Here is an 18,482-nt window from a genome sequence, read left to right as displayed (position 1 = left end):
TTAGGTTTGGTGGATAGAAACGATTTGAAAACTATGCAAATACACAGAAATTATGAACACCTATTATTTCACTAAATAGAGACCCTTGTTCACATATGGGTGTGTGTGCATATATGTGTTTAAAATGTAAGATAAGAGTGTATCTATTGTTTTCAGTCTACTTTTTAAAAATATCTATATTTTTTCCAGTCTTAAAAATGGAGACTTTAGAATTGTATAGGAATGGTGGTTAAACAAGATAGTAGTGTTGAGTATGTAGCCAGTGTATAGCTCTCACTTTTCTTGAGATAGTGGATATAGTCTGCTTATCATTATCACCTTTATAGCAAAACTAATTCTCAAAAAAAAAAGACAAAGGCAAAAAAACATCAGAAAGGTAGATGCTTCCTAAGATTGTAGCTAGGATGTAATTTACGGGAGATTATTAAAGGGTTAACTAAAAATGTTTGCCTTGGTGTGTATCGTAAACACTTATATTGCCAATAAATAGTGCTGTTTGAAAGGCTGAATGGATGGCATTGTATAAATGTCCTCAAAGTCTCCTACTTGGCACATTTAGAGTAAATCTAAAGCTCCCTGTTATTAACAGAGGTAGGATTAATAATAGCTTTTAATTCACGTTGCTTAACCTCAGAAGTGGGATCATTGGATCAAAAAACGTGTCATTTTGTAATACTTTCAATTCCATTGACCATTATCTCCAAGAAAGTTTGAAATAGTTTATACTTTCTCCAGTATTGAGTGCCATTTTCTTTCTTTACTTTTTATTTTATATGTGTTGTATCTGTACATATGGTAAGTACACTGTATATGTACAGTGCCCAAAGAGGTCAGAAGAGGGCATTATATCCCCTAGAACTGTATTACAGATGGTTGTGAGCTGCCATATGGGTATTAGAAATCTAGCCCAGGCCCTCTCTAAGAGCAATGACTGCTCTTAACTGTGGAACCATCTCTCTAGTTCTAAAAGAGTGCCATTTTCACTTTATCATCTCTAATGATTAATTTGAAACCCTAGAAGTTTTCTTTTTATTTCATGTGATGAAATACAACTTGGCTAGTATAAGGAAGAAAACCCAATTGTAGCTCACACTGTTTAGCTTTGGTTTAAGAGACAGTTAAATTGAGAATCTCAAATTCTATGTCTTCAGAATGTAATCCCTGTCTTTCTCTAATTGTTACTTGGCATGTATATGTCTGCATTTGCATGCTATTGTCACTCTGCCCTTCACAGGCTACCTATGTAGAATTAAAGAATGTAACATTCTCACATCTACATGCAAATAGTTTATGATTAAAGAAAAATGAAAAGAAACTCCTTTCCTAGTATTTGGGTATCAGTTTCCTGGAAGAATGCCAATTTGCCCTGCTTGAGTTATTCATTATTAACTATGTGAATGGGGTTTTCTGATTACATGAGTCAAGTGTCTCACTGTAGATTTTTTGGTTGTCTCTGAGATTATCACTACCTCACACATAGGGCAAGACTGTGACCAATACTGGCATTGCAATAATGGGCTGTGGGTTTTTGTTGCAAATGAGCCGAATTAGTATTCTGTAGCTGTTTTTTTTTTAAATTGTTTTCTGATGATTAGCAAACTTGTCAATCATTTTCTGCTATCCCATCATCTTAAGTAAAGTGGCAATGGCACTTGTGTCTCTAGGTCTGACTTTCTTTGTGGATAAATTAAGATAATAGGAATTATTGCTTTGGAGGATTGTTAGCCCATGTGCAGCACTCAGAACAGTTCTTGGTACTCAAGATTCCCATTTTAGTGCTTATTAAATTGTTTTCAGAGAAGTTTCACTCTTTTGAACTTTGAAGAGTCTGTTTAAAATCATTAAAGCCTTTTTTTTTCTAATCCAATAAAGAATGAGGTCCTTGAGCCAAATTAAAATGAACTGTAACCATGGTAAAAATAATGAATGCTCCTCTTTATTTTTTCCACAAATACCTAGACTTTGTATATTAAAGGGTCTGTTTTGTTATGTACTGTATCCTAAATATTGTCCATAGTGATACTAATAAAGAAGGAAAAGTCTGAATGGATTTTCAGTTGTTATAGGGCAGGGACTTAAAGATATTTCCATATTCTTTTGGTATCAAGTATACTATCAAATAGCTTTTAACTTATTAGTAAAGGAAAGTTGGAGATTGCCTGTCTTTGTAGACAACACAATTAAAATTGTATTTAAATGATTCTTAAGTCTGAGCCTCCACTGTGAATGGAGTAAGGTATATTGCCTTATTAAATATGAATAAGTTGATTGTCTTTTCTATTTTTCTTTAGGGACTGGAGAGAGAGCTCAGCAGTTAAGAGTGCTTTGCTTCTCTTTCAGAAGACCTGAGTTCAATTCCCAACGTCCACATTACAGGCACTCACATCCACATATAACTCAAGCTCCAGGGAATCTGACATCCTCTTCTGGCCTCTAGCGCACGCGCATGCATACACACACACACACACACACACACACACACACACACACACACACCACCCCTTCACCTTTAAATGAACATTTTCTATTAACTATTAATCACAAAGCTAACATTGAACAACTATGGCCTGTAACTAGTTACATAATTACTCATGTATTACAGATATTTATGTATCAATTTCATTGATACATTAATTAAGTTACTAATTACACTAATAATTTTGATGGCTCAGGCTACAATTGAATAGTTTTGATATAGTTATTTTTACTATGTTCTATTTTATTAGATTTTTTAGCACAGTGTGATTTTTAAGCTTACGGTTCTTGGAACATAATGGCCTGGATTTAGGTTTTCAACATTATTTTTCAAGATTTTTAAAAATTTATTTGTACGGGTGTTTTGCCTGTGTGTATGTCTGTGCTGCATGCAGCCAGTAGAGGTCATAAGATCCCCAGGAGCTGAAGTGACAAGTGGTTGGGCACCACCGTGTTCGTGCTGGGAACTGACCGAAATCTTGAGCTGAGTGTAGTGGTCCATGACTGTAATCCAAGCCCTGAGAAGGCTGAGATGAGAGAATCTCAAGTTCAAGCCCAGCCTAGATGCTATATCAAAAGGGTAGAGGTGGGAATCCTAGATTAACTTGGGCTAGAGCATGGTAGTGTCTTAACAAATTGTGGATGTTCGTAGTCTTGCCTGTAATCCCAGAATTTGGGAGTCTAAGGATTGCCACCAGTTCAAGACTACCTTGGGTTACAGAGTGTGTTTCGGATCAGCCTTAGGCTAAAATGTGAGACCTTAAATAAACAAAGCAACCTTTTTAGTGATTATCTCATACCAGTCTGATCACCTTAAATACAGACTTATGACAGAAGTGTAAAACTATGTAGAGGTCAGGTTGGAGAGATGGCTCAACAGTGAAGAGCACTGCTACTGCTCTTCCAGAGAACCTGGGTTTGATTCCCGGTGCCCACATGGTGGCTCACAGCCATCTGTAACTCCAGTTCCAGGGGAATCTGACACCTTCTCATCTCATCAGGCACCAGGCAAGCATGCATGCGTGCAGGCAAAACATCCATGCACATAAAATAAAAAACAGGGATCATTTATAATCCATAGTATACTTAATTTCCACCAAAATGAAAAGTTTTATAATTCTCATAAAATGTACCTTTAACACTACTTTGACTTCTTTGATTGAAGTCCTGCCATGTTGTAATTTCCCACTCTTCTATTATCTGAAGTTGTATAAGTCACCAGGTCTGTCTTTCTTTTAAATGTCTGAAATGTAGAAAGGCATAGACCACTTTAACAATGGAGGTATCTTTTTTCACGTGGAATCTGAGACTACTACATATGATAATGTTACCCTTTTCATAGACAAGGAAATGAGATCAGAGGGTTATTACTCAGAAAATTTACTAACATTGGTTGGGAGCAGTTAGAGTAGATGGTGAGTAGAGATTCTTGTATTACAAGAACTTCTTTGTCATCATTTTACAACATCATCATGGTTAACTTAGTTTAGAACTAAAGAGGGAAAAATCTTCAAGGTATGATTACTGTGTGTAAAACTTAATCATCTTCCATCATATTCAAGGAAATCATTTTAAATGACATGCCCTTTTAATATATGCACAAAGTTTAGTTTCTCTGGTTTAAATTTGAATCTATTACTGTGTCATAGTATATAATCAAATAATCTGAAAGAAAGAGGTATTGTTTGCTCTCTCTGTCCTTGGGTGCTGTATCTATAGATCCAGCCAAGTAGGGTTAAAACATTTGGGTAAAAAATAACATTTCTGCTGAACAACACACAATCATTCTTCAACAGTGTAGCAACTAGTTAAATAAGTTTATGTAACTATGAGTGGGTACTGTAAATCCTCTAGAGAGAGAATGTTGCCATTTTATTTGGGACAGGAACTTCTGCAGATATTGGTATCTTTAATGGAAGTGGAAGGGGCTTTTGGAAACAATTCCCTAGAATACAGAAGGATGACTAATGCAAGGAAGGTGCTGTTTGTACTTTGTAGCCTTGGGTGCACATCTATAGATTCAGCCAACCAAGAATTGAAACATCTTGTGGGGGCAGGGGTTGCATCTCTACTGAGCTCCCACTGTTCAGTGAGGAGTAGCTGGTATGATTGGAGTAAATCCATTAACACAACTGTTACTGATGGACTACTAATTCTTATGACAGTTGTGGCATTCAAAAAGGTGTTCAAATGTGATTTTTTTTTTTTAATCTTCATATGCAAAGCCCTTGCTTCCATCCCCAGCAACACACACTCGAGTTTCAGAGAATTGGGAGAAAGAAACCACCAAATTATTTTGTTTGTTTTGGTTTTTGAGACAGGGTTTCTCTGTGGCTTGGAGGCTGTCCTGGAACTAGCTCTTGTAGGCCAGGCTGGTCTCGAACTCACAGAGATCCGCCCGTCTCTGCCTCCCGAGTGCTAGGATTAAAGGTGTCGCCCGGCAAAACCAAAAAGTTATTTGACTATCTTTCGTCGCCCGGCAAAACCAAAAAGTTATTTGACTATCTTTCAACCCTACTTATATTTTCCTTGCTTCCAATTCCAACAACACACACATGAGTTTCAGAGAATTGGGGAGAAGAAACCACAAAATTATTTGACTGTCTTTGAACCCTACTCATATTTTTGAGGCAGCATTATTTTATATTTTATTAAATACACAGGCATACTTAAACTTTGTCATTATTTATGTAGTGAATGCCCAGCAATTAAGTCTCACACTACATAGTGTTTTATAGTATATTTAGTTACTATAGTAAAAAATATTGTCATTTTTCAAAAATTACTGGCCTGTATTTTTTAAATTTGATATAAACCAGTTCTCTGCTAGTTCTTATCTTACCTAGTTAATAACTGCCTGTTTAGTTTTACGCCTGTTGAAAATTGATTTGTTAGATTAGTTTGTTTTTAGATTATTACAAAATAATAAAACAAAATGCCTCGTGATCCATAGTTATTGAATCACTCAACAAATCTTTGATCCTTGGTATACTATAAGGTATTTTGCTAAGTGCATAAAAAATGTGTGTGCAGTTTCTATTATAATATGAATTGTTCCAGATTTTTTATTTATTTTTATTTTGTGTATTTGGGTATGTTGTGTGTATATATGTCTGTGCACCACATGTATGCATTGCCCATGGAAGCTAGAAGATGATATTGGATTCAACTAGAGTTATAGATGGTTAGCTGCCTTGTGAAGTATTGAGAATTGAACCCCAGGCCCTCTGCAATAGCAACCAGTGCTCTTAACCACTATCCCATTATATCAAATTTTAACATGCATCACAATCCCCAAAAGAAATTCTTTTAAAAGATTTCTGGACCTTAGTCCTCAGTCTCCAATACAGGAGATCTGGCCAATGATCGACCTTTGACATATATAACTACTTATTTTTACTTTATTCAAATAGTTCTGATAAGGTTAGTTTCAAATAATACATACAGAATTTTCAAGATCTTAAAAATCTTAAAATCTCAAGATTGCTAAGTTTCTAGTTTTTCTGGAAAGATGTAAAAGGTTAAGTTACTACTTTGTATTTTTTCAAAAAGGGTCTCCTATGTCACCTGGCTGACTTTCCAACTCTTGGACTCAGGTGATTCTTCTGCCTAAGCCTTCATGCAACCAGACAAGTATTTGATTATGTCTTATTCTTTTCCTTCTTAACATTTATTTGTATTATTTTTAACTTGTGGGTTTGGGTGCACACCCATGTAGGTGTCTGTGTGAATGCAGGTGCCCTTGGAAGCCAGAGGCTTCTGATCCTCTGGAGCTAGACATGAGTGTAGCTTCAAATCTCTTGTCCTCTGAAAGTTCAGCTGTTAACTGATGAGCCATCTCTCTAGCCCCCTTTACTTCATTTTGCGTGGTGGTGGTGGTGGAGCTGGAGAATAAACTCAGCCAGCACAACTACCTCCCACCCTGCTTGTTACTGAGACAGTGTCTTCTTGCTCTGTACCCTTGGCTGGTCTGGCACTTGCAGTGTCTTGAACTCACAGAGATCCACCAGCTTCTGCCCTGAGTGTGTGATTAAAGGCATGCACCACTATACCACCTAAATGTTCATTTTTAAGTTTATTGGTTAGAATTTAGGAGATATTTTATAATGCCAAAACTATAATTTGTACCTACATTTGCTGGGTTTCCCCATTTGTGATTCTTTTGTATCAGGTTTAGATACTCTAGTTTTATTGACAGATGAAAAGAGCCTATTAATAAAAAATACTCTTAAAATAAATATAAAATATTTGTTTAAGAATACCCTCTATTCCCCCTTTTAAAGTGAAAAATTGATGTGGAACCAATCTACTGAACACTAACAACACTTTTGGGAAAAGATTATAGAAAACAAAATTAATCCAGTCATGTTTCTGGCTTGGTTTGAGAGATGTGTTTATAAGATAATAAATTTGGGCTAGGGAAGTGACTTAGTAAGCATGAGGCCCTCAATTCAAATCCTAGCATCCACTTTAAAAGCCAGGTGTGGCTACACAGTGCCCAGCACTGTGAAGTGGAGACAGTCCCAGATCAGTAAGAGAGCCTGTCTCAGAAGAGTGATAGATGAAAATACCACCCTTGTCCTTTGGTCCTCTCATGTGGGCATACACACACACACATAGGTTGAATCAATAGATTCAACATTGTAATTTGTACATTTTCATGACTACATTAGCTCAGGACAAAATAGTAAAAGACATGAGTGTTATGTTTGTAATCCAGTACTTGGAGAGCTGAGGCAGAAGGTCTTAGCGTTTGAAACCAGCCTGGTCAACACAGCAGGACCTTGTTTCAAGAAAACAAAACAAAAAATAGTGTGGAAATGATAAGCTAGGAAATTTCTTCAGCACTGGCTCTCTTTCAACAAACTGCTTCAGTATCTCAGCTCTCTCCTTTGCCTATAAATCCCTTTTTTGATAAGATTGCTGTTTGTATTTATGTTTAGGAGGACATTTGCTTGCTGTTGGACCTGGCTAATGCCTAGATTAGCCTGTGTTCACATTTAGTCCATAATTTGTTGACTGAACATTTTGTTGTTTCTTTCATGTGCTAGGACTGTGCTAGGTAAATGAATAGATTTATATGTAAAATTAGCTGTCATGGTTAGTCATTGTTGTATTTATTCTGGTAGTCATATACATATATATGTATCTATTCCAGCCAAGCAATAAAATTTCAATTAAGCCAGTTGTGACATATGTTTATAATTTTGGCTATTCAGAAGGCAGGGACAGGAAGACTAAAGCAAGGGATACATAACAAGATCCTTTCTCAAAAAAAAGAGAACAACTTAATTCATGTATTTGTCCAGCAATTACCAAATATATTTTATGTCAAGAATTGTTCTAAGAACTTGGAATGTATAAATGGAACAGAACAGATTTAAAAAAAAAAATCCCTGCCTTTGTAAAAGTAATTACATTTGAGTGTGAGTGTAGGTTTGTGGAGTAGAAAATAAATATTATGACAAATACATTGATTTACATGTATAGATATGATTAAGTACTTCTGGGAAAATAGAACAGGGTAAGAGGATCAGATTGGAGGCAGTAGTTAAGGAATCTCATCACAATGAGAATTCGAGACTGAAATAAAACTTGAAAAAAGTGGAAGGGTAAGTTTTGTTGGGTATTGGGGAGCTGTGGTCCAGAACAAATAGTGAGAAGGTCCTGGAGGGAATGTGAAGTTTAAAGAACAGGAAGGAACCAGTGTAGTTAAGAGCACAGTGGCCAGTGTGGTAGTGCAGACCTTTAATCCCAGCATTTGGGAGACAGAGGCAGGTGAATCTCTGATTTGGAAGTCAGCCTGGTCTACAGAGTGAGTTCCAGGATAGTCAGGGCTATGTAAATAAGAGATCCTACCTCAGAATAGAGAAAAAGCAAGAATAAGGAAGGGGGAGGGCTAAGGTAGGTGGAAGGTGAAGTCAGAGGTGATGGAGCAATTCATGGGGGACACACAGAGGCTTCGATATAGTCTTTGGCTTTGACTTTTATTAAAGGATGAACAATATTAAGCAAAGGAGTTTATGACTTTCCTGTTAAAAGAATTATTCTGGTAACTGTTGTAGGCAAAAAAGGACAAAGCGAGTAGAAAAGGAAATGAAAGACTTTAAGGTTTATACCCGCTATCTAATATGCTGCCTTACATTTTCAGGTACTTATGCCAATAAATACAGTTAATCCCAGTAAAAAACGCTTTGTTCCTAGTACTGACTTTGTTGTACTGGACTCCAGGCATGGTAGCATATTCCTGTCATCCCAGTGTAAGGAGATGGAAGCTGAAGGCCCAATAGTTTGGGGCCAGCCTTGGCTACAGGAGACCCTGTCACGAACAAAACTATAGGATCATAGGAGCATTGACAGAGCACAAATTTGGAGATATTTAAAAGGGATGTTGAAAAGGCCGTTAGTTCTTTTCTTGAAATCAAAGTCAAATTTATGTACATTTGTGCAGAGAACACAGAAGTAAATGAGACAGTTTTCTTCTGGAAGAGTTCTAAAGAATATGAATGAAGATAGCCAAGGGAGGAGCAGGTTTGGGAAAATACTAAACTAGAAACAAAACAAAGAAAATGGTGCTTGAATTGAGTCTTGGAAGTTTCTCTCATAAATTTTCCATCATGTGTTAGGAAGGGAATCCAAGCAGAGGGTAGAGTAGTGAGCAAGCCCATAGGAATGAGATGAGGTACTTCTTGAGTAGTTGAGAATTGTGTAGCAAGCAGTTAAAGAGACAAATAGGGAATTAGGGAAGGGTGGGCTTTTTAAAATAATTAACACTTTAAACAGAACATAATATATTTTTTCTTTGTTTTAAAGAATACTTGCCATGGTACTTTGAGAGCAAAATTATGTCAATTAACAGTGACAAAAATTAGTCAGTGATTCCCAAATAAATATTATACTTTTCTTCAGAATAAAAAATGATATTTCTGCATTAGATCTACTGAGTTAGAATTTATAAAGATGAGGAACTGATAGTTGAAATTTGTATCATCTCTCAAGTGATTAATGGTATAGCTAGACCAGCTTGTGGAAATAATTGCATTAAATCACCTTCAATAAACCATTATCACTATATATTCTTTGTAAGCACAGTTCTGGTATATGTATATAGTCAATACTAATATAAATTTATTATAAACAATAAAATAATTAATTAAATTTCTGGTCTGTTTTCTTTCTACTTTAGCAAAAAAGTTTATGTGTATGAGTGTTTTCTGTGTATTATGTAATTGTACCATGTGTTCGCAGTACCCTCCAAGGCCAGAAGAGGACATCAGATCCTCTGGAATTAGAGTTACAGACAGTTGTGAACTACTATGTGGGTTTTGGAAACTGAACTCTGGTCCTATGTGAAAGCAGTGAGTGATCGTAACTGCTGAGCCATCCCTCAGCCCTTCTCAGTATTTCTGGAATGAAAAAGCAATTTCTACCATTCTGAGGTTCAAGAAGGCCGCTTGCCTTTTAGAAGAGAGGGGGCTTTCTAAGTGAGCTAATAACATGGAAAGCACTTAAGACAGTGCCTAGGTATAAGTGCTCAGTAAATATTTTTTTAAGCCCTCATCTTTTCACTCATGATACTTCATGCTGTTAGGTATCTTGGTAACTGGTTTATACTTGTTCAGATCTAAAGGGGGACACACATATTTGTTTTGCCTTGGATCTTCTTCATATAAGGAATGTCTTAAGATAACTAGTGATTACTAATGCTTCTTGCCACATATTTAAATCATTTTATCTGTACAAACTATGAAAAAAATAATTTTAAAAGTTAGTTGAACAAAATAATGTGTGTCAAAAGCATTTACTTGCTCTGTGCAGATATCAACTTGTGGGAACACATAGGGTAGACTGAATTACCAGCCTGATTCTCTCTTTATAGAAGTTGGCCAGTACCCATTTTAAAAGTTGTCTTGCTTTGAAGAATTAGTGGTCAGTGGTGAGCAGTTGATTGCCAACAGAGTAGGTGCTTTTTAGATTAGATTTTTGGATTTATGAGTCTGGTAATGAATCCTCTGAATAGCTTAGTGTTCAGTCCTATATTCCAAAGCTAACCTCTGTAATTTCTTTATGCATTTGGGTTTTTTTTTTAAGTCAACAGAGTTTAACTTCGTAATAATAGCCTAGATTGATAAATATTTGTCTTGGTAATTGTTAATAGTATGGATTCTTAGCCAGTCTGCTTAAGCTGGAATACAGGTCTTATCATATAGCTTTGTAACCTTGGTAAGTCGCTCTCTCTCTCTCTCTCTCTCTCTCTCTCTCTCTCTCTCTCTGTGTGTGTGTGTGTGTGTGTGTGTACATACACACAGATATATTCATGGGTTGGCAGAGACAAAAATGAGTATAGACCGTTTAGGAAAGCCAATACTCTTTTAAGTGAAGTAACCATTGTCTTGAACATTTATTTCTGAATGTCAGTCTTGTAGAAACTCAAACACAATTTAAAAAAAAAAAAAAAAAGGAAAGAGCAACTTATTTTTCAAAGCCGCAGAGATTTGTTTGTGTCAAATATTAGAGTTCAGGGATAATTTAAAAACTATATCAGCCCTTTTAGGAATAAGTCTGATCATCTGCCAGTATTTTTAATGTTGTGATTCAATTTTGGGTTTCTGTTATTGCTCATTTGTTTTTTGTTTGTTTTGAGACATTTTCTTGCTCTGTAGCTCAGGCTGACAGAAAACTGCCTCAGTCTCCATAATTTCAGTTCCTTTTTAAAAGATTTTGTCTTATTTATGTATATGTGTGTGTGTGCACATGTGTGCAAGTGCCTGTGGCATCGTGAAGAGTGTTGGATTCCCATGGAGCTAGAGTTACAGGCAGTTATGAGCTGTCTGTTATTGGTGCTAGGAACAGAACTCTAGTCATCTGCAAGAACAGCAAGCACTCTAACCCAGTGGGCCCTTATTTCAGCTCTTAAAGTCAGGAAGCCAACAGGCTTTCTGATGTAATGAAGAGACAACACAAGTATATGTCTTAAAATATTTATAATTATTTTGTGTTCTTAACCTAAAGAATAATAGGGTCTCATCATAATACAACTTCATTCACAAACTTTGTATGTAAACTTAATAAGGCAGTGGTTTAAAATACTTTCTGGAGTTCTATACAAAATAATTTTAAGATTATTAGTTTTATGTCTAGTGCTCTCATTTTTTAAGGCAGAAACCACAATGCTACAAAGATTTAGCTATTTTACTAATTTATATTATATCTAGAATAGTTGTGAAAACTGATAAGCAAAATATTCAAAAGACAAAACTTTTTTCTCAGATTTTTTTTAAATTTGAATTAGAAACAAGATTGTTTTACATAACAATCCCAGTTCCCTTCTCCCTCCTGTCCTCCCCTCCCCCTCCCCCAACTAAAACCTTACCTGTCACATGTCCTTTCTGCTCCCCCTGGATGGTGAGGCCTTCCATAGGGTGTCATCAGAGTCTATCATATCCTTTGGGATAGGGCCTACACCCACCCTTGTGTGTCTTGGCTCAGGTAGTATTCCTCTATGTGGAATGGGCTCCCAAAGTCCAAACCCATGCTAGTGATAAGTACTGAACTACTACAGCAGGTCCCGTAGATTTCCGAGTTTTCCTCACTGAAACCCATGTTCCTGGGGTCTGGTTCAGTACCATGCTGGTATCCCAGCTATCAGTCTGGGGAGCAAGAGTTCCCCTGATGTTCAGGTCAGCTGTTTCTGTGGGTTTCGCCAGCCTGGTCTGGACCCCTTTGCTCTTCACTCGTCCTTCTCTGCATCTGGATTCCAGTCCAGTTCAGTGATTACTTGTGGGTGTCTGCTTCTACTTCCACTAGCTGCTGGATGAGGGCTATCGGGTAGCATATAAGTCAGTCATCAATCTCATTGGGGGAGGGCATTTAAGGTAGCCTCTCCTCTGTGGCTTAGATTGTTAGCTGGTGTCATCTTTGTAGATCTCCAGACATTTCCCTAGTGTCTGATTTCTCTGTAAACCTAAAATGCTTCCCTCTATTATGGTATCTCCATTCTTGTTATCTTCTATTCTTTGCCTGACTCAACCTTTCTGCTCCATGTCCTCTGCATCCCTCCTCTTCTCCCCTTCTCATCTCCTAGCTCCCTTCCCCCTCTTCATGTGCTTCCAATTTGCTCAGGGGATCTTGACCCTTTCCCTTTCTCCAGAGGACCATGTATGTCTCTCTTAGGGTCCTCCTTGTTTACTAGCTTCTCTGGCAGTATGGATTGTAGACTGGTAATCCTTTACTCTATGTCTGAAATCTGCCTATGAGTGAGTACATACCATGTTTGTCTTTTTGTGATTGGGTTACCTCGTCAAAAGACAAAACTTTATATACTTGGCCAAAACACCACTTCATATGGACATAGAAAAAGCAGAATTTCACTTCATCTGTACTTAAAAACAACATAAATGGAATTGGTAGTTTGCAGGATACAGTACTTTGCATGCTGCAAGTCTGCTCATTTCCTTTGTGAATATATTCTGTGTGAATCCTGCAGTTCTGCTGTAGATGACTGATACAGAGCTTTCCTGGGAGTAGATTAGAAAGTAGGCAGTTCAGGTTCTAAAACCCGGAAGCTTTTTTCAGTTTTTTCCCCTCAAGTGCTTCATTTGAGTGGCTGTTTTTCAGTGGTTTAGAAAAGAGAGTAGTTAAGAATTCTGAGTTGCTTATAAGGTTCTCTACACCTAGATTGATTTAATATTTAGGTTGATCGATGGTCATCCAAATAGAGTACTGCCACCACTGCACATGAATTTAAAAGAGGAAAAAATGTGCCAAGTGTGATGTCACATGTCTTTAATTCCAGAACTGGGGAACAGAGACAGAGATGGGTGAATGCCAGCCAGGGATATATAGTGAGACCCTGGAAAAGTGTGTGTAAGTGTGCGTGTGCGAGTGTGCGTGTGTGCGTGTGTGTGTGTGTGTGTGTGTGTGTGTGTGTGTGTGTGTGTGTGTGTGTGTGTGTGGCATTTGTTAGTGTCCATTATAACCCAGTGGATCTCTGCTATCTTCCTTACCCTCCCCCAGAGTATTGTATTAATGAAGTGAGTTTCAAGAGCTATTTTATTATACACTTTATTTCAAAATTCAAATGGAAAAGAAACCACTTTTAATACACTTAAAAAATTTCAAACTGTTGACATTGTGGAATTCTCTTGTGGCTTTGTTTTATTTTTTATTTTTGAGTATTAAGAATATACTGGTTCATTTAGATAAGTAGCTCCAAGTGATGCTTTCCTTATAAAATATTTTTATTCTTTCAGAATTTTGTACTTGTGTGGAGTGTGTTTTAATCATACCTACCCCCCATTTGTGACAAGTTTCTTAATAGCTCTACTTAAAATCTTATGGTTCTTGAGTCAAACTGTTTTGTTTTGTTTTGTTTTGTTTTTTCGAGACAGGGTTTCTCTATGTAGCTTTGAAGCCTATCCTGGCACTGGCTTTGTAGACTAGGCTGGCCTCAAACTCACAGAGATCCACCTGCCTCTGCCTCCCGAGTACTGGGATTAAAGGTGTTTGACAGCAATGCCTGGCCCAAGTTATGAGGTTTTATTGAAATTTTTTTGTTGCACAACTGATGATAGTGTTGTATCCCAATGTCAAAAAGCTTAACAGATTCACTGAGTGTTTGAATTGAAATTTTTGTATTGCAGTGTAGAACCTAACAAATGTATACATTCTTTGTTAACCTTGGAGAATTGTATAACAAGAAAGTCGCTGAGGACTCTTGACAGTTACTTGAGAAAGTGGTTTCTATGCTTGTAATTTTCAGCCTCACATTCAAAGGAAGGAGACCATGCTTCCTTCATAGAATACAAGAACTGAATAAAATAAGTCCCTATTATATTACTAAATGTTTAATAGATTCTAAGCTGCTTTCGACATTTAGCAAATAACTGGCCCAGTAAGATTGGAGCTTAGGAATAAAATAGAGGCAGCATTCTCCATTAATAGAGAAGACTGTGGAAGAATAAAGACAAACACTGATGTTCCTATCCTATTTGCTGTTTTTAATCTGTGGAGCCCCAGTTTCTTTTCATAAAAACAGGGTGCTGTTTAATCTATCTATAGGTTGTTATGAGATAACTAAGCACCTCATACAGAGTAATATTTGATAATGGAAGGCTTACAGAAGCAACTAAGAACAGAGCCAGGTTTAGCCTGACATTCAGTTCAAGTTAGGAGAGCATATTGCTAGGAAGGTAAGCAAAGGAAGACAGCTCTGCTTGTTATGACTTAAACAAATTGGACCAGGCTTTTTCTTCTTTAGGCTCCCAAATCATGACACAGAGACTTAATATTAGTTATGAATGCCTGGCCTTAGTGTAGGCTTTTTTCTTATTGGCTCTTATAACTTAACCTGTTTCTCTTCATCTACTTTTTACCTCAGGATTTTTTACCTTTCTTTCCTTCTGTATATCTACTGTTAAAAGAATTATTCTGGTAACTGTTGTCTGGCTGGTGGCTGCCTGGCTTCTGGCCCTGCTTGTGTCTTTCTCCCTTATTCTCTTCTCGTGTTCTTTTCTCCTTCTCCTCTTGAGCCTGAATTTCCCCTCCTACTTATTCTGCCTACCAGCCCCACCTATTCCTCTCCTGCCTAGCTATTGGCTGCTCAGCTTTTTATTAGGTCAGTCGGGTACCTTAGGCAGTCAAGGTAAAACAAATGCAACACATCTTTACATCGTTAACAAAGGCAGGAGAAATAAATGTGACGTGCCTTCACATAAAGTAATATTCCCGAAGCATAAGAAAATCTAACACTTTTTTTGGGGGGAGGGGTGGTTCGTGACAGGGTTTCTCTGTGGCTTTGGAGGCTGTCCTGGAACTAGCTCTTGTAGACCAAGCTAGTCTCGAACTCCCAGAGATCTACCTGCCTCTGCCTCCCGAGTGCTGGGATTAAAGGCGTGTACCACCAACGCCCGGCTCTAACACATTTTTTGCCTAGCTAAAATAATATTCCACAACACAAATCTGTTTTTGGAAGATTGTTCAGCATGTATCATTCATTGTATTGATGCTTCTGTTACCTTTACTAGCACTCCCATGGGTTGGTTTTCTGATGCATCCTTACTTCTACATTCTTGCATTTATTTGGTATCAATTATGTTAGTAATAGATAGGGAGTGTCTAAAGAAGTAAGCAACTTGAAAGTGGTAGCTTGTCATAGCTTCTAATGTAAAATCCCATGGTCAGAGAGTAGGTGGGAGAGTATTGATATCAAAAGAAACTATAACTATTGATATCTTAAACTGACCATAAAATTACAATTTCAGTTTCTTCAAACTTATTTAGGGTTTCTCTATGCTGAGAATACTTTGGAATGACTGTGAGGCATCAGATAATCTGCTGTAAATTTGGAACTGTTTAAAGTTTGGACATCTTAAAAGAATTTTTTATGTTTTCAATGATCCAAAATATGTATAGCTATCTTATATAAAGTTTTGTTCATCTCCCATACAAGTCTTACATAATTACATGCCTTCTTCTAATCCTTATACAGTACACAGGAAAATGCAAAATTGGTTTTATTCAAGTTAAGACAAACTAATATATACATTCTTGTCTTTCTCTCTCTTTCTGTTAAGTAGGATGAGTTCTGAACGTCGAAAAGAAAAGTCTAGAGATGCAGCGAGATCTCGGAGAAGCAAAGAGTCGGAAGTTTTTTATGAGCTTGCTCATCAGCTGCCTCTTCCCCACAATGTGAGCTCACATCTTGATAAAGCTTCTGTTATGAGGCTCACCATCAGTTACTTACGTGTGAGGAAACTTCTGGATGCTGGTGAGTTCTACAAGAACATAAGAGACCTAAAAGTTGGAAATTAAAAGCATCTAGAAATTACTCTAGCAGGTGACCACAATGCTTTTAGATTTATTGTGTGTCTGTGTGTCTACATATGCTCACTCATGCAGTGCAGGTTAATGTGCTCATGAAGATGCCTGTGGAGGCCAGAAGAGGGTGTCAGATCCCTTGGAGCTGGAGTTACAGACAGCTGTGAGCACTGGGAACTGAACCAAGCTGATCTGAAAGAGCAGCCAGTGCTCTTAACTGCTGAGCCATCTCTCCAGCATGGCCTCCACATAATGCTTCTTAAAAGTGCCTTTCAGTATTCTTGCCTCCTTTAATCAAGCTTTGGTTTTCTTAGTTACCTTTTTGTACTGTAAGTTGTTTTGGTTTGCCCTTTATTTTTAAACATGCAAATATAACTCTGTAGCTCCTGGTACATTATTAGCATGATCAGTGAATAGATATTGTAGCCCAATGAAGTTGTCACTGTTCATCCTCTAGAATACATTCTTGATCTTCCACATGACAGCATCCCTTTTCTTACTAGCTTTCAAAGCTTCATTCAGGTATTTTCAAGATACTGACCTTTCCCCTTCATTTCCTCCTGCTTTACCTATCTCCTACCCTCACATACACATTTTTTTTTTTTTTTTTTAAGACAGGGTCTCACCATGTAACCCTGGCTAGTCTGTATCTTGCTTAGATAGACCAGGCTGCCTTGAACTCACAGAGATCCACCTGGCTCTTCCTCCTTAGTGCTGGGTGCCTTCCTAAAGGCATGCCTGTCTTCTTTTTAAAATACTATCCTTCTTTTTTTCTTCAGTGGTTTGCTTGTTTGCAAATTTATTTTAAACAGTTATATAAAACACCTGAAAAAATCTCATGAAAATGGACAGAAATAAATATATGTACTGTAGATATTTAAAAGTATCTGAGATAAAGCCTCATTTTGTTTCTTCCCTCTTATTTTGCCCTTGTAGGTGATCTGGACACTGAAGATGAAATGAAAGCACAGATGAACTGCTTTTACTTGAAAGCCCTGGATGGCTTTGTTATGGTGCTAACAGACGATGGTGACATGATTTACATTTCTGATAACGTGAACAAATACATGGGGTTAACTCAGGTAAAATCCCCATATATGAAGAGTCCTTCTGGGTACTTTATGATTATATGATCTAGATCTAACTTTTTTTAATGTGTTTACAGTTTGAACTAACTGGACACAGTGTGTTTGACTTTACTCATCCATGTGACCATGAAGAAATGAGAGAAATGCTTACACACAGAAATGGTGAGAAGAAAAGTCTATTGTTTGATTTAATATGACAGGTGATTTTTCAGTCAGATACTGTTACTAATTTTATTTTATTTCTTGGTAATCTACTCATTTAAGAGAGAACATTATTTTACATTAATGTTAAAACTGTTCTTTGTTAAAACTGTTATTCTACATTTTAGAAAATCCATAGAAATGTTTTAAAATTCATTGAATTAGTAAGTAATTACACACTCAAGTAGACAAAATGGAAAAGTAAATAAAAAAACCAAGACATTTATAAATGAAAATACAGTAGTAATGCAAGAAATCGTAATACAGATGGCAGGTAATAGGATTTTAGATGATTATTAAAAACAGTGGCAGTTTGGCTTCAGGCTTTCTCAATGCCCAAAGTGGGGGGGGTGGGGAGTTGACCAGAATTTTAAGTGCTTTGACTTATTAATTGGGAACTAGTTTGAAGTCCTACATGTGGTGGTGCGCACCTCTAATCCTAGCATTTCGGAGGCAAATACAGGCAGAACTTTTGAGTTTTGGGCCTATCTGGGTTATGTAGGTAGTTTCAAGCCAGCCGAGGCTATATAGTGAGACCCATGTCAAAAGCAAAAGTAATATGTTGTGGATACTTGCACATTAACAGCAGTAGTAAGAGGCCTGTAACTAACTCCTGAGAGTTTTGTGAAGTACTTGTTGGATTACAGAGTCAGCAGTTGAAGTTTCTTCACACTAGTGTCTTCTTGTATAGTACACTGGTTTCTCTTTCTTGATTCCCTCTGGCAGCATAGAGATTCTTCTCTTTGAAAGCATTCTTATTAAGCTTTGACTACTTTGCATTACTATTGACCCTACTGTATCTAATACATGCTTAAAGGCATTGCATCTAATTATTCATCTTTGCATCACTCATGGTACACACATTAGGTCCTGAATAATGAGTATTTGAATTTTTTCTAA

At 37.0% G+C, this 18,482-nt stretch overlaps 1 protein-coding gene across 3 annotated transcripts in view; it reads left to right on the top strand.

The window, feature by feature from the left end:
• Hif1a (hypoxia inducible factor 1 subunit alpha) overlaps positions 1-18,482 on the top strand; it is a 44,456-nt gene that overhangs the window by 8,392 nt on the left and 17,582 nt on the right. For 2 of the 3 annotated variants that reach the window (XM_027418248.1, XM_027418246.1), the window contains exons 2-4: positions 16,050-16,243; positions 17,230-17,375; positions 17,459-17,543. In XM_027418248.1, coding sequence (XP_027274049.1) covers positions 16,050-16,243; positions 17,230-17,375; positions 17,459-17,543 — 425 coding nt within the window. The remainder of the gene's footprint in view (positions 1-16,049; positions 16,244-17,229; positions 17,376-17,458; positions 17,544-18,482) is intronic. The other variant, XM_027418247.1, reaches the window with a different exon arrangement.

Source organism: Cricetulus griseus, chromosome 5, assembly GCF_003668045.3.
Source record: "Cricetulus griseus strain 17A/GY chromosome 5, alternate assembly CriGri-PICRH-1.0, whole genome shotgun sequence".
NCBI lineage: Eukaryota > Metazoa > Chordata > Mammalia > Rodentia > Cricetidae > Cricetulus > Cricetulus griseus.
This window is presented reverse-complemented; position numbering and strand designations above follow the sequence as displayed.